Raw genomic sequence first — 19062 nt, 5'->3', positions numbered from 1 at the left:
TAGCCCCGCGGACTCCGCGCTCCGGCTGCCCCCGGCCCGCACGCCGCGGCTCCGGCTCCGGCTCCGTCCCGCAGCGCCGGGGAGCGGCGGGAACCGGGGAGCGGCGGGAACCGGGGAGCGGCGGAAACCGGGGAGCGGCGGTAAGCGGGGCTGCTCACCACGGCAGGGCCCGGGCAGGACGGACCAGCCCGGCCTCGCAGGATGTCCCAGCCGCCCTCCATCACCCTGCACGTCCCCGAGGGCTCCGAGAGCGATGGGTGAGTGTGACCTCCCCGCTGCCCTGCCGTGCCCAGCTACGATGGGCTACGACCCCGCGCCCTGCAGGCTCCAGGTGTCCGTGCCACCATGTCCCTGTGTTCCTTCAGCCAGGAGCCCAGTCCGGACAACGAGAGAGCCCTGCACACCTCGTTCCACCAGCTCATCCTGGAGCAGAGCAGCTTGATCGAGGCAGGTCTGGAGCTGGAGATGCAGGAGAGGACCAGAGGTAAAGCACTGCAGCCTCAGCCAGGGCAGGCTGGGGACAGTGTGTGTGTCCAGGGCTCTCCCTCTGCTTGGGCCAGCTGTGCCAAAATGCTGGGGCCAAAGCATTCACGGGAGCCTGCTAATGCCTTGGCAGAGCAGAGCAGGGCAATCCAGGGGAGACCTTGGGGACACAGAAAGCGTCCCTGGAGAAAGGGGTGCTCTGGGAGGAGCACACACCTAGCCTGTGTGCTGGAGCAGAGCAGCAGGGATGCAGGGATGAGCCATGGCCTCTCTGCATCCTGCCTTCTCCCTCCCAGAGTCCCCAGCCTACCTGGCTGTTCCAGATGCCTGTGCCATGGCCTGGCCAGAGCCCAGGCAAGATGAGGAGCACCCCAGCCACTCCTCTGCCTCCCTGCAGATCTTGGCCAGCATGCCCAGCCGCACCATCGGTAGGTGCCACCCGCATCCCCCCTTCCCCAGCTCCAGAGCCCTTGGAGCTCTGCCCAAGCCCTGCTGTGGCCCGCAGGACGCAGCCTCGGGGCCATCATCTCGCAGTACTGCAACCGCACGGCGCGGCTGCGGCGCCGGAGCGTCCGCCCGCCCCTGCAGCAGCTCTGCCGCACGGCGCGGCCCAGCCTGCGCCACTACGACCTGGAGAGCGACCCCAGCAGGGCCACGCTGCAAGGTGAGGGTGCCTGGACCGCGAAAGGAGGGCTGGCACTGTCACCGTGCTGGGCTAGGGACAGGCAGGCCGTGAGTCGGCGGGCCGTGTCCCACCGAGCCCTTGTGCTGCCCCAGAGAAGCGGTGCCTGCTGGTGAAGGAGCTGCTGAGCCTCTCGCCCAGCCAGTGCAGCCACATGCTGCTCACCATGCCCCTCAGCCTGGCGGAGAAACGCATCCTCAGGTAGGGGCCCTTCCCTGAGCGCCTGCTGGGCAGGGCTCCCCCAGCCGGAGCTGTCCCGGGCCCTGTGGGACCCCTGACCCCCTCTCTCCTGGCAGGCGGCAGCTGAGCGGGCAGAGGGGCCCCGTGAGGCAGCGCGCCCAGCACTGGGACCCCTTCTCACCCTGCGCGGGGTCCAGGGTCTGCATCGGCCTCGTAAGTCAGGCACAGCTCTGCACAGAGGCTGGGAGGGCTCCGTGCCGGCTCCAGCCCCACCGCTCTCCCTTGTTGCTCTCCCCAGGGCTGCCGAGGTCTCTGGTACAGGCTCCTGTCCCTGCTCCGCGCTGCCCAGCCCGGGCACTATGCCCTGAAGCAGATTGGTGGCCGCTTTGGCTCCAGTGTCCTGTCCTACTTCCTCTTCCTCAAGACACTCCTTATGTTGAACTTCTGTTCATTCTTCATCCTGCTGGCCTTCGTGGTGGTCCTGCAGGCCGTGTACCCTGCTGCATCAGTGAGCCCCCAGCCCTTCACTGGGCTGGAGCTGCTCACAGGAGCGGTAAGCGTGGCCCAGGCACCCCAGGCTGTGCCAAGCCTGGCGGGCAGCCCTGCTTTCCCACTGTAATGATAGCCCAGCTCTTGCCCTTGCCCAGCCTGGGCCCCAGGACTAGCAGTGCTGTGGATGCACAGAGTGGTGCTGCCCCAGCCCAAGGCTCTGTGTCCTGAGGCTGGCACACAGTGCCAGGCTGGGCAGGAAGCTGTGAGCACTGCCAAGGTCACCGTGGGCCCCTCCTGTGCTTTCCCACAGGGCCACTTCACTCACTCGCTGCTGTACTACGGCTACTACAGCAACGCCACCCTGAACGACCCCTGCACCTCCACTCCTGAGGGCAGCGTGTGCCCCCTGCCAGCCCCCCTGCTCCCCTACAACCTGCCACTGGCCTACCTGTTCAGTGTTGGGGCCTCCTTCCTTGTCACCTGCATCCTGCTGGTCTACAGGTGGGTCAGGGGCACCTGTGGCACTGCAGCCTTCCCCTTCAGCCAGCCCCCATCCCTGATGCCCTTCACCTCGCTGCAGCGTGTCCTGCTCCTTTCGGGAGAGCGTGAAGAGCGCCACAGGGGACTTGGCCATCAAGGTCTTCTGTGCCTGGGACTTCAAGGTGATCCAGAGGCGCTCGGTGAAGCTGCAGTGCGAGAACATCTGCACCCAGCTGAAGGTGGAGGAGCAAAGCACCCCAGAGCCCAGCGTTGCTGTGCTTTGTCCGTCACCCCTCTGGGTCCTGCTGTGCTGCAGTGGGACCCAGCCCTGCTCCAGACCCGGGGGGAGTTGGCAGCTCTGCTCTGCTCTCTCGCAGGAGCTGCTGGCGGAGCGCCGCTCCCGCTGCCGCTCCCAGAGCCGCTGCCAGCGCCTGCGGCACGGCCTGGTGGTGCTGCTGGCCTGGCTGCTGGCGCTGGGCTGGGCGTCGGGCTGCGTGCTGGCTGTGCACTACCTCTTGGAGCACATGCACACGGTGAGTGCCCCCTCTCACCCGGGATCCCTGCCCTGCCTTGGAGGAACAGGGCTGGGGTACTGGGAGAGGGGCAGGGACAGCCCCTTGCAGCTCTGCTCCTGGCCTGGGCATCTGCTGCTCTCCCCAGGGCACCACAGCTGGCTGCCAACAGCTGTGCGCTCAGCCAGTTCCTGCTCACCAGGTTCAGCAGGAGCAGCAAGCACAGGGCAGTGGCAGATGGCAGCAAGAAGCCATTCTGCTGGTCCTGCCCCTTGTGGTGTCCCTCCTCAATGCCTTGATGCCCCACCTGTTCAACCTGCTGGCCATGTGGGAGAAGCAGGACTCCCCAGTGACACAGGTCTCCGTGGCCATCTTCAGGTGGGCTGGCTGGGCTCTGGTGGAGGGAGTGTTCTGCGCCTGAGGCAGGCAAGGAGGCTTTGGGGCCAGGCACCCCATCTGTGGGGTTTGGCCCCTCCGTCCCCTGGGCTCAGGGACTTCTGGCACTGCTCCTGCTCCCCAGGAACCTCATCCTGAAGGTGGTGATTCTCAGCCTGCTGTGCTACCACTGGCTCAGCCGGAGCGTTATCTGCTCGACAGAGGAGGTGAGCACCACTGCCTCGGGGCCATGGAGGGCTGGGCTGAGCACAAGGAGCTGGTGGCATCTTCCCTGTCAGATATCAGGAGGGAATTCTTCCCTGTGAGGGTGGTGAGGCTCTGGCATAGGTTCCCAGAGAGGCTGTGGGTGCCCCATCCTATGAACTGTAAAAGGCCAGGTTGGGCAGGACTCAGAGCAACCTGGTCTAGTGGAAGGGTGTCTCTGCCCATGGCAGGGTGAGGGAGAGATGAGCTTTAGGGATCCTCCCAGCCCAAACCAGTCTGTGGTTCTATGCCATGCTTGATTGTCTCCCCAGTGCTGGGAGACGTGTGTGGGGCAGGAGCTGTATCGCTTCATGGTGATGGATTTAATATTCACCCTGCTGGACACGCTCTTCGGGGAGCTCATCTGGAGGTGAGAGACCCCAAGACATGTCCCCCCCATGTGCCATCCCTGCATGGCCCCAGCTCTCTGGTGCACCCAGGCTCTGCTGCCATCAGAGGGGGAAGGTGGGGTGTGAAGTGCCCCCAGGCAGCGTGGGGCAGAGTTCATTTCCACCCAGGCTGATTCTGGAGAAGAGGCTGAAGACAAAGCAGAGGCCGGAGTTTGACATCGCCCGAAATGTGCTGGAGCTGATTTATGGGCAGACCCTGACCTGGTGAGACGTTTCTGCCTGGGGTGGCTCCTTCCTCTGCTGGCAAATGCCTTGTGGTTCCCAGGGGCCCTGTGGGTGCTGTGGCTGTGCCCACCACTGTGCCCGTGGGGCTCAGACCCAGGCAAGCTCATCTTTCCCCTGCTCCCAGGCTGGGCGTTCTCTTCGCTCCGCTCCTGCCAGCTGTGCAGATGCTGAAGCTGCTGCTGCTGTTCTATATCAAAAAGGTGTGATTCCCCACCCCCTGCAAGTCCCTGCGGGGGCACTGTGCCCTGTCAGCCTGTGCTGCAGCAGTGCCACACGGAGCAGCCTGGTCCCTGTGGGGCTGAGCACAGCCCTGGGGACAGCACGGCCCGAGCTCAGGGGCTGGCTCCCCGCGGGCAGCAGGGAGGGCACAGCTCTCAGGAGCTGGCAGCCACGGGACGCTGCTCCCTCCCACAGACCAGCCTGCTGCGGAACTGCCAGTCCCCCAGCAAGCCCTGGCAGGCCTCACGCATGAGCACCGTGTTCATCACTCTGCTGTGCTTCCCCTCCTTCCTGGGTGCAGCTGCCTTCCTCTCCTACACCGTCTGGTCGTGAGTACCCACCAGGCCACTGCCCAGGGCACGGAGCCCGGCTGCCTGGAGAAGGAGGGCTGGCGAGAGCATGGCCCCTGTCCCTGGCACTGCCCAGCTGCAGGCTGTGAAGGGCTGCCCCAGGCAGGGCAGGTGCCTCCCTCCCTGCTGCTGGCTGGCCCCGCTGGCGTCCTGCGGCTGCTCCTGGTGCAGGGGCAGGGATGAGGACCCCCTTGTCCAGCCGGGGGTGCTGGGGACGGTGAGGCTGGGTCCCTGGAGGGCTGGACCCCTGAGACAGGCAGTGCCCTGCTCTGGGGGCAGCAGTTGCTTTAAGAGCAGCTACAGCTGCCCGTTGCTCTGAACGCCCTGTTGGTCTGTTTGCTCAGGGTGCAGCCATCAGAAACCTGCGGCCCCTTCCGGGGGCTGGAAACCATCTACAAGTCAGGGAAGAGGTGGGTGCTAGTGCTGGAGCAGTCCAACCCCAACATCACCTGGTTTGCTTGGGTCTACCAGCACCTGTTGGAGAACACATGCCTACTGTTCTTCATGTCTGTGGCCCTGATGTGAGTATGGACCCGAGCCAAAGCTGAACCCCAGGCTCTCCCTTTGAGGGTCCTGCTGTCACAGCCCTGAGCGGGCTGGAGCCAAGGTGTCACTCCAGAGCCCTGTGCCCCATCCCAGTGCCAGGAGCAGCGTCCCTCAGCCTCCTGCCTGATGCCACCATCCCACCATCCCACCCTGCTGTCATTACAGAGCTGGGATCTACTTCAACATCCAGGTGGTGAGAGGCCGCCAGAAGGTCATCTGCCTGCTGCAGGAGCAGATTGCCAACGTGAGCACTGCCCTGCCCGTGCCCGCTGCTTCACCGCCTGCCGCAGCCCCAGCACTGCCAGCGTGGGCTGTGGCCCCAGCAGGGCAGGCACTCAGCCCCCCGGTGCTGTCTCTGGTGTTGCAGGAAGGGAAGGATAAGCTGTTCCTCATGGAGAAGCTCCGCTCCGTGTACAAGTACAGAGGCAGGTGCTGCTGAGTGCCAGGTGAGGCCAGCAGGAAGGGCAGTGGGCAGGGGCTGCAGGCACCCAGAGCTCAGCCATGGGCACACACGCTCCTCTGCCTGTCCCGAGGGATGCCTTTGTGTTACTGAGGCCCAGAGACAGGGAAGAGGATGGAGGCAGGTGTGGGACAGGGACCCAGGATCTTAGGGACTCTGTCCTCTTGGTGTCCACAGGAAGGAATGGGATGGAACAGACTCTGCTTGCAGCTGGGACTGAATCTGTGCATCACAACACAGCGCTGGAAGCTGGGGGACCATGGAGTGCTGGGGAAGATCCTCCTCTTGCCATGGCCAAGGACCTATTGGGAGGTGTCATTGGGAGTGCTGCATCCCAGGGATGCAGGAGCTCCTGCTGCCTGGAGCTGCTGGGATGCAGCAGGCACGGGACCCAGCCTGCCTACACACCCCAGGGCACAGCAGGACTGCCTCACCTCACAGCCCTGCTCCGTGGGGCTCACTACTTGCAGAGAACTGCCCTTCAGCTCTCCCTCCTGCCAGCGTGCCCTGGCTGTTCTCAGAATCCTCTGGGGACCATGAGCTTTCTCCACAACCACCTTCACCTGCCTAGGGGCAGCAGGCATGAAGCTAGCTCTAGCCCAGTGCCTGGCTCACCAGGAGAGCAGCAGGCTGGCTGCAGCCCCACAAACGAGGTCACTGGGCCAGCCCCAGCCCCGCCTGGTGGGACAGACCTGGAGGAATCTCCGTGCTGCCGAGGGCTGGGCTGGGCAGGGCTCTGCGGGCCCAATTAAAGTGCTGCTGTGCAGGAGTGCTCGGGCTGGTGTCTGACCTGTCGGCCTGGAAGCAGGCAGGGCTGGTGTCAGTGCTGCTGCTGGTGGTGACTCAGCAGCAGTGTCAGGCTGTGCTCGGGCTCCTTGGCACAGCCTGCATTCCCTTGGAGTGCCTGGGGCAGAGCCCACGCTGCTGGAGTGAAGGGCACTGCCACCCCCTTGCCACTCCCCATCACGGTGCAGCAGCTGCAGCCCCCAGCCCCAGGAGCCACTCCCTGACGTGCCTGGGATGGAGCTGCTCCGGTGCCACAGCGCTGACAGGCCCTGGCAGGCTGTGCTGTGCCGTGCCAGGCACGGGCAGCCACCAGTCCCAGCCTTGGCACCAGGGCTGCCAGCTGAGGCAGCTGCCACCATTGAGGGCACAGGGTGTTATCTGCATGGATAGACAGTGCTTAGTGGTGTGGGCACAGGGCAGGGTCTCTACACAGCCCCAGCCCTTCTGGGGTGCATCAGGAACAGCATTGCTCACAATGATCCTGCCCCCCTGCTCAGCCTGCTGAGGCTGCAGCTGGAGCGCTGTGTCCAGTTCGGGGCTCCTCAGGACAGCAGGGACGTGAACTGCTGGAGCAGGCCCAGCAGAGGCTACGGAGACAGTGAGGGGACTGAAGCACCTCTCTAATGAGAACGGGCACGGGGCCTGTTCAGCCTTGAGGAGAGGCAGCTGACAGGGCACCTCATCCTCTGTCAGCAGGGCGGTGTCAGGGGATGGCCCAGGCTCTGCTCCACGGTGCCCAGCAATGGGACAAGCAGCAACAGGCAGAAACTGATGCACAGGAAGTTCCACCTGAACACGATCTCGATGCGTCCCCTCCAATATTCTATGGTGCTCTGTTAGCACTTCCCTGTGCCAGTGACAGCACGCTGGAGCAGATTGCCCAGAGGTGTGGTGCCTCCTCACTGGTGACAGTCCAGAACTGCCTGGGTGCAAACCTGTGCCATGTCCTTTGGGATGACCCAGGGTGATCCCTTCCAGTGTGACCCAATCTGAAACTGCTGAGCCCAGGTGAGTGCTGGAGAGCAGCTGTGGGCTGGCACTTGCTGCAGCTTGTGAGACATCCCTACTGAAGCAGCCCTGTCACTGGCCTTGCCCTAGCTCCTGACACCCAGCAGGTCACCCAGGCCCTCCCCAGGGTCACCCCACTGTGCCTGGGCTGGCATGAGGCTCACATCCCAGAGCTGCTGGCTGGAGCCCCCGTGCACTCAGTCTTAAACTCAGCCTTACCCACCCCTGCCGTGCTTAGCTCAGCTCAGCTGCTGCTCAGCTCAGTGCCACTGCAGGGACTTGCAGGGGGTGGGGAATCACACCTTTTTGATATAGAACAGCAGCAGCAGCTTCAGCATCTGCACAGCTGGCAGGAGCGGAGCGAAGAGAACGCCCAGCCTGGGAGCAGGGGAAAGATGAGCTTGCCTGGGTCTGAGCCCCACGGGCACAGTGGTGGGCACAGCCACAGCACCCACAGGGCCCCTGGGAACCACACGCCTCCAACCCCACTGCAGGAGCCCCTCCTGTGCCTGGAGCTGCCAGCACAGTGTGGCCTCTGTGGCTTCTGCCTGTCCCTTCCCTGAAAGACCAGGATTTCCCCCCCGAGCACAAGGCAGGCACCAGCCTGGACAGTGTGGTGGGGGTTTTACTGTGAAGTCCCACAGGGATCCAGTCCATCAGCAGCCCAAGGCGCCGTGCAGGCAGGGCAGCTGCTCCTTGGCCATTTCCCCTTGCGGCAGGAGCGTCCCGGGCTGCCGGCTGGGCTCAGCAGGGCTCTCGGAGGGCGCTCCGGAGCCACTGCAGCACCTCGGCCAGCCCGGTGCCGTCGCGGGCGCTGGTCTCCAGCATGGTGATGGGCTGCGTGGCACAGGCCACCATGTCCTGCATGCGGAACAGCGACTTCATCTCCACCAGCGACATGTAGCAGGGCAGGTCACTGCAGCGGGGAGACGGGAGCCGCAGCATCAGCCCAGCACGAGGCTCCGTGCCCGGCCAGCCCCGGCTGAGCGCTCCGCAGCCCGACTAGAGCAGCAGAGCACAGCCCGCTGCCGGCACCCCCGGCGGGCTCCTGCTCACATCTTGTTAAAGAGCACCAGGACGGGCACGGAGGCGAGCGGCGCGGCGGAGAGCACCGAGAGCAGCTGGATGCAGGACGAGGAGAGCTGCGTGGGGTTGGAGGCGTCCACCACGAACTGCAGGGAACAGGGAAAGCGGGGAGCGGCTGTGCCGGGAGCAACCCGGGCCGGGCCGGGCCAGAGCGGGGCACGGCGGAGGGGATCCCGCACCGGGGCGAAACCGGGGCACCGACCCACGAGCCCGTGTCCCCCGGGAGCACCCCGGGACCGCGGCCCCGGCGCTGCTCACCCACCAGGAGAGCGCTGCACTCGCTGTAGTAGCTGGGCCAGATGGGGCCCATGCAGCCGCCCAGCTCCCGCACGGTCACTCTCCGCGGCAGCCGCAGGTCCGTCAGGTTGGTGCCCACCTGCGGGACGGGCACCGGTACCGGTACCGCGGGGTGCGGCCGAGCCCCGCGCCCGCCCCGCGCTCTCCGGGCCGCACCTACCGTGGGCAGCGTGGCCGGGGGCTCGCCCAGCTCCGCGGGCTGCTCGGCGCTCAGCTGTGCCTCGCGTTAAGGACACGGCGGCTCCGGGAACGGCCCAGGGCACGCTCCGCCCGGCCCCGCAGCCCAGCCCGGCCCGTCCCTCCCGGTGCCCCGTGCCCCGTGCCCCGTGGCGAGGATATGGCGCAGCCGCCGCACCAGCAGGCTCTTGCCGCCGCCCGCCGCCCCCAGCAGCAGGAAGGTGGGCGGGGAGCGGCCCGCGGCCATGGCGGAGCCGCCCCGCGCACCGGCCCCGCCCCGGCGGAAGCGGCCCCGCCCCGGCGGAAGCCGGAAGCGGAAGGGCCGCGGCGGGGCGGGGAACGGACCGGACCGTACCGGGCCTGGAGCGAGCGGGCCGGGCCGGCGGCGGGCGGACACCATGGGGCGCGGCGGCGGCACCTTCGAGCGGCTCCTCGGTACCGGCGCGGCTCCCTCGGCGGGACGGGACGGGACGGGAAGGGAAGCGGGTCGGGGTCCGCAGCGCTCGGCCCCGGGAGCGGGCGGGCCCGGGGCACAGCCGGGCCGAGCGGGCCGGGTGGCGGTGCCGCAGCCCGGTGCCGCCCGGGAGGTCACCGAGCGCTGGGGTGCCTGTACCGGGAGGGTCGGTGCTGTCCCGGAGCCATCGGGGTTTGTTTACCCCGAGCCTCGGGGCGGCGCCACGCCCGCAGCCTCCGGGAGCGGCGGTGGCGGAGCGGAGCCGCGGGAGCAGCGCGGCTCACGGCGGCACCGGGTTTGTTCACTGCAGATAAGGCCACGAGCCAGCTCCTGCTGGAGACAGACTGGGAATCCATCCTGCAGATCTGCGACATGATCCGCCAGGGCGACACGCAGTAAGTGCTGCGGGCACGGCTCTGCCGGCTGCGCGGGGAAGCACAGACACCCTGCCAGGGTCTCGGACCTGTAACACGCATCTCATCATACCCTTCCGTGAGAGCATCACAGGGGCTGTACGGCACACCCTGATGTGCTTCCCAGAGCCTGGCAGCTGCACATTACCCCTGGCCTGAAATCCTCAGGGAAACTCAAGCTGGAGTGTGCTTATTCCTTGCCAGTTTCACTCAGTGAATCACACACCCCTGAGCTCGCTGTGCCCTTTGTGGCACGGTGGGGATTGGTGGCTGTCAGCAGCAGGTGGGATCACCCTGAGAACGTGTCCCCTCTTCCCCTGCCCAGGGCGAAATACGCCGTCAACGCCATCAAGAAGAAGGTGAATGACAAGAATCCCCACGTGGCCCTGTACGCGCTGGAGGTAACTGCACCTGGCTGGGAGCAGGCAGGGGCTTCCCACCACCGCCTTCAGGCTGCACAGCTCCCTGCAGCCCAGCGTGGAGCCAGCCTCTTCCCGGCTCTGGCACTGAGGTTTTGGGGTGATCAGGCCAGGGCCTTCATGCTTTAGCTCCATCTTGGCTTTGGAACAGGCAGAGCTGAGGCTTGGGCTGCTCCCCCCGGGTTGGTTCCACAGAGCAGAAGGCCCCCAGCCCCCAGGGAGGCGAAGGGCAGCTGGCTCCCAGTGCAGGGAGTGGATTGGCATGGCCCCAGCACAGCTCGCAGTTTAAATACTGCCCCCTGTTCAGCCTGCAGTGTGTGCTGGGACCCCCACAGGTTGCAGGGGAGGCAGGAAGCTGTGGGCTGATGTTGTCTTGGCCCTTGCAGGTCATGGAGTCGGTGGTTAAAAACTGTGGCCAAACAGTCCATGACGAGGTGGCCAATAAACAGACCATGGAGGAGCTGAAGGAAATACTCAAGGTAAATTGATTTATTTTACTGTCAGTTTCTTTCTTATGGAAAAGCAGCAACAACAGGAAGAAATGTATGTGTTCTCTCTTGTGTCCTCTTTGGGTTAGGAGCAGAAGGGAAACTGGAAATGCACTTCAGAAAAGAGCAGATTATCGTGTGCTGTGAAAGGATGAGTGTAGGCAGTGAGGAGAGCTTCTGGGAGGAGGAGATGTGGTGGGAGCAGAGTTTGCCTGCGCTGTGAAATGGCAGGAATGTGCTGTGGGGGCCTGGGCCATTCCATGGTAAATGCTCCTGGATGCAACACTTGGGTGGGAACAGCAAAGGAAAACAGGTGATGGCCAGGCACCTGTACCAAGGACCTGGGCAGTGGCAAGGTGAATTCCCTCTCATGGAACAGTGTGAGACACATAGGCAGGTAAAGCAACAAAGGAAAAACCAGCTGGAGCTGCCTCTGTGTCACGGCCATGTCACTGGAGTTGTTCAGGATGTGACCATGGCTGCTGGCACTGATGAGTTGTTGTTACAAGCTGTCACCAGTCTGATGCCTGCTGGAGCTTCATGTGTCCTTGGACTGGGGAATTCCTTTAGTGAAGTGGAAATGAGAACTCTGTCTCCAGCTCCCAGCTCAGAACAGCAATGCCCAGGCAAGAGCTCATTAGCATTGTACTTCTGTCTTCCACCAGAAATAAACAAACAGGTGACCCAGATCCTTGGAGACCGAGCTCTGTGAGCCATGTGTCACCTTCCTGTTAGGGCTGACTCAGTCTCCCTGCGGGATCTCCTCCTGAGGCAGGAGCACTGCCATAGCATGACAGCCAGGTGTGGTCGTACAGCCACTCCAAGGGCTGAGGAGATCTAACCGCATCCAGGGATTTTGTGGTTCTCTCAGTCCTTGCCTGCCTCAGGAGTTTCACAACTGCCCCATTCTCCTTCCACACTTGGAGCTTTGCTGCTTGTGAACACTCAATGCTGGTAAAACACTCCAAGTTCTGATGAGGTTCAGGGCTGTGACACAAATGGAATGCAGGATTTTGCCAAATGTCCTAGAACTTGGAGCTCCAAGAATTGTCAGTAAGTGATGCTGTGTGGGCTGAGGTCTTGGTTAAAATCAGAGCTCGACAGTGCTGCTGTGCTTCCTGGGGATTTCTGGAAGAGCCAGTCATGTGGATGTGATCACTTGGGCAGCTGATGACACGGCAGCCCTGAGGCTGGCTGAGGTCAGAACAGGCTTGCCAACTTCCCTCCAGTTCCCCGAAGTGTGGTGCAGTTGCCCTGCCTCCAAAGGGCAGCCGTGCCAGCTGTCCTCACTTTGTCACATCCTGAGATGGCTCTGAGTTCTCCTGGGGTGGCGGTGCTGGCAGCCTGCAGGCACCCCCAGCGCTGTCAGGGGTGGGCTCTGCTGTCCTGGCCAGCTGGGGCTCCCACCGAGTTCTGAGTGTGGGATGGGGGGCTCTGCTGAGGGGGTGCTGGCACTTGCTCTGAGCATCAAGGCCACAGCTCTGTTCAGTCCGTGCTGCACAAGGACATTGTGTTCTTTGTGCTGGAGGGGACAGCGGGGCAGCTCAAAGGGCTGTTTGTGCTGTGCATTGTCCTTGCTGCAAGTTTCTGACAGCTCTTACCTCTCCTGAGGACTCTAAAGTCTCTCTTTCCTGAGTGGTATTTCTGGCTTCTCCTTAGGGGGTTCACACCATCCTTTGGGTTTCAGGGGCATTTTCTGAGAGGTTTTTTCTCCTCCCTCCCTTCCTGTGCAGAGGCAAGTGGAGACAAGTGTCCGCAGTAAGATCCTGTACCTCATCCAGGCCTGGGCTCACGCCTTCCGCAACGAGCCCAAGTACAAGGTGGTGCAGGACACCTACCAGATCATGAAGGTTGAAGGTGAGGACTGTGGCCACAGGTGAGGGGACACCTGGTCAAGCAGCTCTGCCCTGCAGGAGCCTTGGCAGTTCAGTGCCTGGTGTGAGCAAAATCTGGACTTTCAACACTGAGCTCTTCCTTGGTTCCCAATACCCAACAAACCCTTCAGGATAACCAAACCTTGCTGCAGACATGGCACAGTGCAATGGACCAGGGCAGCCTTGCTCTAGGCCTCCAGCCCAGCCTTCAGGGCTGGCAGGGAGACCTGAAAAGCAGGACCTGCAACTGTTCTTGGGGAGACTGGCAGCAGGTCATCATGTCCTCTGGGAGGGATTTGCTGTGGGGCAGTTCCTTCCTCACAGGCTTTTGTTCCTGCTCCCAGCATGGTCCCACTTGCTGACACTGTTGGTGTGGCATTTTCCCTTCTGTCCAGGACAGCAGTGTTCACTTCTGGGGCAGGGGCGTGCTGCTGCCTCTGCTTCCTTCTGTGCCCCAGAAGGCAGTGGCACAAGCTGGGAGGGTCAGTCCAGCATCCTGAGCTGGTGTTGCCAAGCTCTGGCCCTTGAAGCCCTTGAGCTCACAGCCCTGCCTGCCCATCCAGTGTGCTTTTTATCCCCCTCGGTTCAAAGTACTGAGAAATAAATAAGCCTTATCCAGAGGCCTGTGATGTCCCTTGTGGGTGTGCAAGGGAAACAGTTGGGGACTGTCCTCAGAGCATGGCTGAGGGGAGCCTGCTCCTGGTGTGTCACAGGGAGGTGCTGGTCAAGACAAGAGGTGGTGCTGAGCTGGCACCTGTAGCACGAGCTTGCAGGCACGTGGCCTCCCTGTGCCAGAGGATTCCTCTCGCAATGGGCTCCCTTTTCTCTCCTCCTGCAGGGCACGTCTTCCCGGAGTTCAAGGAGAGCGACGCCATGTTCGCTGCAGAGAGGGTGAGCTCTGTGGTGGGGGAGCAGCTGTGGGACACACATCCCATCCCTTTCCCATCCCCTCCTGCAAACCTGCAGGTCTCACATTCCTCCGTTTTGTGCGGATTGGAGACCTCGCTGGGAGAACTGGCCAGGACAGGGAGTCAGAGCCATCATTCCTCCTGCTCACTGGCCTTGCAGCAGCTTGGCAGGCTGGACATGGCAGCAGGGCATTGCTGAAGTGATTGCTGTGCAGACAGTTTCCTAGTAAATCTTGTACTGGCTGGGAAAACATCACAGTCTCTGAGGAACACAAGAGGAGATAACAGGGGATTAATATTTCCTGTTGAGCTGCAGATGCCCCCAGTCTCCCCACAAGACATGAGAGAGCCCTGTTGCCATCAGAGCTCCTGAAAGGGCCGGTGCTGATGCACTCCTCCCTCCTGACTCCGTTTCCCTTGGCCTCTGCAGGCTCCAGACTGGGTGGATGCAGAGGAGTGCCACAGGTGCCGAGTGCAGTTTGGCGTCGTGACGCGCAAGGTGGGTGCTGCTCCTGGGCTCCCTGCTCTGCACAGCCCTTGGCGCTTGCAGGACTTGCTGTGTGAAGTGTGCTGGGTCAGGCCACATTTCCCGGCTGCTGGCAGGGAAATGAGTGTCTGAGTGATGTTGGCTAAGGGAGACGGAATGTCTTGCTGCCACACTCACGTCTCCTGCCCTTCACAGCACCACTGCCGGGCCTGCGGGCAGATCTTCTGTGGAAAATGCTCCTCCAAGTATTCCACCATCCCCAAGTTTGGGATTGAGAAAGAAGTGAGAGTCTGTGAGCCCTGCTACGAGCATCTCAACAAGTCAGTACCCTTCGTGGTGGGTTTCTTTGCCTGAGACACCTGGGACATTGAGGAGGGAAGCATGGTGTGGAACTAGCTCCCTGCAGAGCACAAAGGGGGCTGCCCAGGCTGTGCAGGCTGGGCTGGGCCCTCTTCCTTCCTGGGAGTGGGCTTTGCTGCTGGAACATGGTGCAGAGCTGGGCTCTGGTGCAGAGAAGGGAGCTTTCAGTCCATACTATCACTTGTCACTACAGGAAAACTGAGGGTAAAGCTGCTGCCACCTCCGAACTGCCCCCTGAGTACCTGACCAGCCCCCTCTCTCAGCAGTCCCAGGTGAGCAGCTGCCCCATAGGTGATCTGGTGATCCTGACCTGTTTGTTGATCCCATTACTGACCACCTCCTTATCTTTCCACTTGCAGCTGCCTCCAAAGCGTGATGAGACAGCTCTGCAGGAGGAAGAGGAGCTCCAGCTGGCTATTGCCTTGTCTCAGTCAGAGGCTGAGGAGAAGGAGAGAATGGTTTGTTGGCTCCTGGGGTCTGGGAGGGGTTGGTGTTCTTCATCCCAGCTGTGCTGGGCCATAACGGATCTCTGGACATGTCCTGGTGTGAGCAAGGCTCAAAGCCTGTGGAGTGGGAGGGTGAAAGCAGGGCCTGGCACGGGCTGTGTTGTGGTTGGTTTGGAGCAGCCTGGGTTCTCTCTGAGTTGGCAATTTTCTCTTTTGCAGAGGCAGAAAACAACCTACTCCATGTATCCCAAGGCTGAGCCCACTCCTGTCACGTCCTCGGCTCCCCCAGTCAGCACACTCTACTCCCCACCCGTGGTACGTCCCTGGCAGCTCCTGCACGTGAAGTGGCTGCACACAGGCCCCTTCCTGAGCTCCTGCACGTGAAGTCCTGGACACAGGCCCCTTCCTGAGCCCAAGTCTGCCCCAGTTGTGTCCAGTTTAATCCCCATACTGAGGGAAAATATTTGTCCCGTTCAACCCCTTGCTTGTTCACTCTGTTTTGAGCAAGAAGGTGTGTTCTAAGCCCGAACTGAGGTGCCTCCACTGCCTCCCAGCTTGTGTCCCCTTTGAGGCTCAGCACTGGTGGTCATACATGGCCAGCTCTGAGCTGAGCACCTGTGTGAGACCTGGGGATCTCTGGTTTTGCTGAACTGCCTTTCTCCATTTGTCTCTTTCCAGAATTCCTCTGCTCCCTTGGCCGAGGACATTGACCCAGAGGTAAGGATCCTGGCCCTGCTAGTCTGCAGCACAGGCTTGCTCCTGCAAGGCAGTGATACTCATCTTCCTTCTCTCCCTGGCAGCTGGCTCGGTACCTGAACCGCAACTACTGGGAGAAGAAGCAGGAGGAGGTTCGCAAGAGCCCCACACCGTCAGCACCCCTGTCCCTGACAGAGCCTGCTGTGCAGCCTGGGGATGCCCACCCTGCCCCTCTTGGGGTGGTTGAGGTAAGGAGGGGCCTGGGCCTGCGTCTGGCACCCACCGAGGGGCAAGAAGCACCCGACTCTTGGGCTCTGCTGGCTCTTGGCACTGGGAGGTCACAGCTGACTGGCTGCCCCATCCTTCCCTCCAGCAGCAGTACCAGAACGGTGAGTCCGAGGAGAACCACGAGCAATTCCTGAAGGCACTGCAGAACGCGGTCACCACGTTCGTCAACCGCATGAAGAGCAACCACATGCGAGGCCGCAGCATCACCAACGACTCTGCCGTGTTGTCCCTCTTCCAGTCCATCAACAACATGCACCCGCAGCTGCTGGAGCTGCTCAACCAGCTGGACGAGCGCAGGCGTGCGTGGGAGCTGGGGGAGCTGCGGGAGCTGCGGGCTGGGCGCGGGTGGGCGGCAGCCGGGGCTTCCCCGGTGTCAGGGCTCAGCGCTCCCGTGGCACAGGCTCACTGGAGAGGGGCTGCTGTGCAGTGCAGGGGCAGCCCGAGCGCGCTGGCCCCTGTTCCTGAGGCTGTCCCTTCCCTCCCCAGTGTACTATGAGGGCCTGCAGGACAAGCTGGCCCAGATCCGCGACGCGCGCGGGGCCCTGAACGCGCTGCGGGAGGAGCACCAGGAGAAGCTGCGCCGAGCCGCGGAGGAGGCAGAGCGCCAGCGCCAGATCCAGCTGGCACAGAAGCTGGAGATCATGAGGCAGAAGAAGCAGGTGAGGCAGGGGAGCATGTCCAGGGCATTGCAGGGCAGCCCAGGGCGGGCAGGGATGGTGCCCTGCTGGCAGGGGCGTGTGGTGTGGTGCCTCTCACCACCCAGCCCTGTTCCCACAGGAGTACCTGGAGATGCAGCGTCAGCTGGCCATCCAGAGGCTGCAGGAGCAGGAGAAGGAGAGGCAGCTGCGCCTGGAGCAGCAGAAGCAGACTATCCAGATGAGAGCCCAGATGCCAGCTTTCTCCCTGCCTTATGCTCAGGTACAGCTGCTGGGCAAGGCTCCCCCTGCCAGGTTCCAGGGGCTGCGGCTTTAACCTGGCTTTCCTTCTCCCACCAGCTCCAGGCCATGCCCGCAGCCAGCGGGGTCATCTACCAGCCCTCTGGGCCCACTAGCTTCCCTGGCACGTTCAGCCCAGCTGGCTCTGTGGAGGGCTCTCCCATGCACAGTGTGTACATGAACCAGGCTGCACAAGGGGGAACCGGGCCCTACGCTGCCATGCCCGGCACTGGTACGTCGGGCAGCTCAGCCTCTGGGGGTAGGGCAGAGCCTGGGGTGGTTTCTCCAACCTCTGCTCTCTCCCCCCAGATCCCAGCATGGTGAATGCCTACATGTACCAGGCGGGTGCCAGCAGCGGGCAGGGGCCTCAGCAGGGGCCAGCGGTGCCCACCACCACCCCTGCATATTCATCCTACCAGCCCACACCCACGCAGGGCTACCAGGCAAGTGAGGCAGCATGGCCTGCAGCCAGCTGGGACAGGGGCTGGGGCGTTTGGTGGGGCTGGGCAACGTACCCAAACTCAGCAACGAGATCTCTGAGCAGGAGGGAGGACGGGCTGGTTGGTTCCAGATCTCCACATCTGCTGCTCTTGCTGTGGAGGTGGGCTGGAGTGAGATCCAGTTCTGGGCTCAAGGGCCTTGTCCGGAGAAGTGAGCCACATTGCTGTCTGTGCCACCTCTCACCAGCCTCTCCCCACAGACTGCAGCCTCACAGTCGCAGAGCATCCCAGCCATCTCCCAGGCACCCCAGTCGGGCACCATGGGCTACATGGGCAGCCAGTCTGTCTCCATGGGCTACCAGCCCTACAGCATGCAGGTGAGCACTCCCTGCTTGGGCGTGGGGGGACAGGGCATGGCTGGGCTCCAGCCCGTGGACCCATCCTGGGGGCAGTCACCCACCACTGCCCTGTGGGTGCTGCATGGACCCCAGCCCCTCTGACAGCCACCCTCTCGTTCCCATAGGGTCTTATGTCTGCCCTGCCGGGCCAGGACACAGCTCTGAGCAGCCTGCCAGCCCAGCAGTCCTACCTGCCCGGGCAGCAGCCCCTCTACCAACAGGTGAGTGCCACCAGTCCTGGGGGTCAGGACACGGTGGGGCACGTGTGCTAACAAAGGCACACACTGACAAAGGTGTTTCCTCTGCTGCAGGTGGCCCCAGCCGGGGGTCCCCCCCAGCAGCAGCCCCCGGCAGCGCCTGCCCCCGGGCAGCAGCCCCCGGGCAGCGGGGAGGCCCAGCTCATCTCGTTTGACTGATGGCAGTCACAGGGCTCCGGTGTAACACTACTCTTCATCCGAAATCACTCTGTACTTCGACTACTCGCGCTGCCCCCCGGCCCGTGCCCCAGGGGCGGTGGGGCCCGAGGCTCCTGCTGCCGGCTTTGGGGACCAAGGGGCAGGGGGGCAGCCCCACGCCCTGCAGCTGGGGCAGCAGCCCTGGCTCACCCACCCGCCCTCGGCAGCGGCGGCCCCGGGGCCGGGCGGGAGCTCGGCCTGCCCTGTCCTTGTCCCGGGCCTGTGGCACGGGCCCCTGCCCAGCGCCGGTGCCAGCCCTGCCCCATTTGTCCCGGGCCTGTGGCGCGGGCCCGAGGGTGCAGCCTCCAGCCCTGCCCGGCCCCAGTGCCAGCCCTGCCCCGTCTGTCCCGGCTCTGTGGCACGGGCACCTGCCCGGCCCCGGTGCCAGCCTGCCCCTGTCCTTGTCCCGGGGCTGTGGCACGGCCCCAGGGGCGCAGCCTCCAGCCCTGTCCTGTCCCGCCCGTCCCGGCGGAGACCGAGCGCTACCGGTGACAATAAAGTGTTGGAACGAACCGCGGCTCCTGTGCTGGGCATCTCCCCGCGAACGAACGGGGCAGTGTTTGCCGCGGGCTGGCAGCAGCTCCCGTCACACCTCACCCGCCGCACCGGCCAGCTGCAGGTCAATCTGAGCTCTGGCCACTGAAATTTCCTCCCTACAATGTCTGGAATGTATCTGTGCTGTACATGCATAGTCCTAAATTATTAAGCTTCATGGAGCATTAGAATGTGTTACTACACTTAGTGAAGGTCAAAAAGGTAAAATGACAAGGTTTTCTGACTATTCTTGTTGCTTTTAATTTGCATTCATTATGCTTCAGGTTTACTGTTAACCATGCTGTGCAGTGTAGAAATATAACCAGTTCTCCTTCCAAACGTTCCAGAGAGGAAGCACTTTCTGTTCCTTCAGACATGGAATTTTTTCTATCCCGTTTAGAAATGATAAATAGTAATGGATTTATCACGGCGGCC

General features: G+C 62.9%; 3 protein-coding genes across 5 annotated transcripts; 2 read left to right on the top strand and 1 right to left on the bottom strand.

Moving 5' to 3' along the window:
• Window positions 1-165: 165 nt before the first annotated feature.
• On the top strand, window positions 166-6728 carry TMC6 (transmembrane channel like 6). Its single transcript, XM_058039014.1, has 20 exons — window positions 166-257; window positions 366-484; window positions 780-911; window positions 989-1147; window positions 1261-1366; window positions 1462-1558; window positions 1644-1898; window positions 2148-2338; window positions 2418-2556; window positions 2695-2850; window positions 3032-3207; window positions 3350-3431; window positions 3741-3838; window positions 3987-4082; window positions 4228-4303; window positions 4518-4651; window positions 5017-5193; window positions 5384-5462; window positions 5586-5664; window positions 5856-6728. The coding sequence occupies exons 1-19, from the start codon at window positions 202-204 to the stop codon at window positions 5655-5657; spliced, it is 2400 nt and encodes a 799-aa protein (XP_057894997.1). The 5' UTR covers window positions 166-201; the 3' UTR covers window positions 5658-5664; window positions 5856-6728.
• A 1351-nt stretch (window positions 6729-8079) lies between these two features.
• Window positions 8080-9279, bottom strand: ARL16 (ADP ribosylation factor like GTPase 16). Its single transcript, XM_058038928.1, has 4 exons — window positions 9196-9279; window positions 9016-9072; window positions 8529-8934; window positions 8080-8388 (listed from the first exon to the last, which is right to left on the bottom strand). The coding sequence occupies exons 1-4, from the start codon at window positions 9277-9279 to the stop codon at window positions 8354-8356; spliced, it is 582 nt and encodes a 193-aa protein (XP_057894911.1). The 3' UTR covers window positions 8080-8353.
• A 90-nt stretch (window positions 9280-9369) lies between these two features.
• Window positions 9370-18514, top strand: HGS (hepatocyte growth factor-regulated tyrosine kinase substrate). Of its 3 annotated transcripts, none has more exons than XM_058038651.1 (21): window positions 9370-9467; window positions 9797-9881; window positions 10225-10300; window positions 10705-10797; window positions 12540-12663; window positions 13519-13571; window positions 14019-14087; window positions 14271-14395; window positions 14629-14707; window positions 14795-14893; window positions 15101-15196; window positions 15560-15598; window positions 15682-15825; window positions 15954-16164; window positions 16352-16524; window positions 16643-16783; window positions 16861-17032; window positions 17110-17243; window positions 17501-17617; window positions 17764-17859; window positions 17950-18514. In XM_058038651.1, the coding sequence occupies exons 1-21, from the start codon at window positions 9431-9433 to the stop codon at window positions 18052-18054; spliced, it is 2268 nt and encodes a 755-aa protein (XP_057894634.1). In that variant the 5' UTR covers window positions 9370-9430; the 3' UTR covers window positions 18055-18514. The 3 variants fall into 3 exon arrangements, with proteins under 3 accessions (XP_057894634.1, XP_057894633.1, XP_057894632.1); XM_058038650.1 differs by having other exon boundaries at window positions 15951-16164; XM_058038649.1 differs by having other exon boundaries at window positions 14629-14893.
• The last annotated feature ends 548 nt before the right edge of the window (window positions 18515-19062 follow it).

The sequence above is a fragment of the Melospiza georgiana genome, chromosome 21, assembly GCF_028018845.1.
Source record: "Melospiza georgiana isolate bMelGeo1 chromosome 21, bMelGeo1.pri, whole genome shotgun sequence".
In the NCBI taxonomy this organism is placed as follows: Eukaryota; Metazoa; Chordata; class Aves; order Passeriformes; family Passerellidae; genus Melospiza; species Melospiza georgiana.
This window is presented reverse-complemented; position numbering and strand designations above follow the sequence as displayed.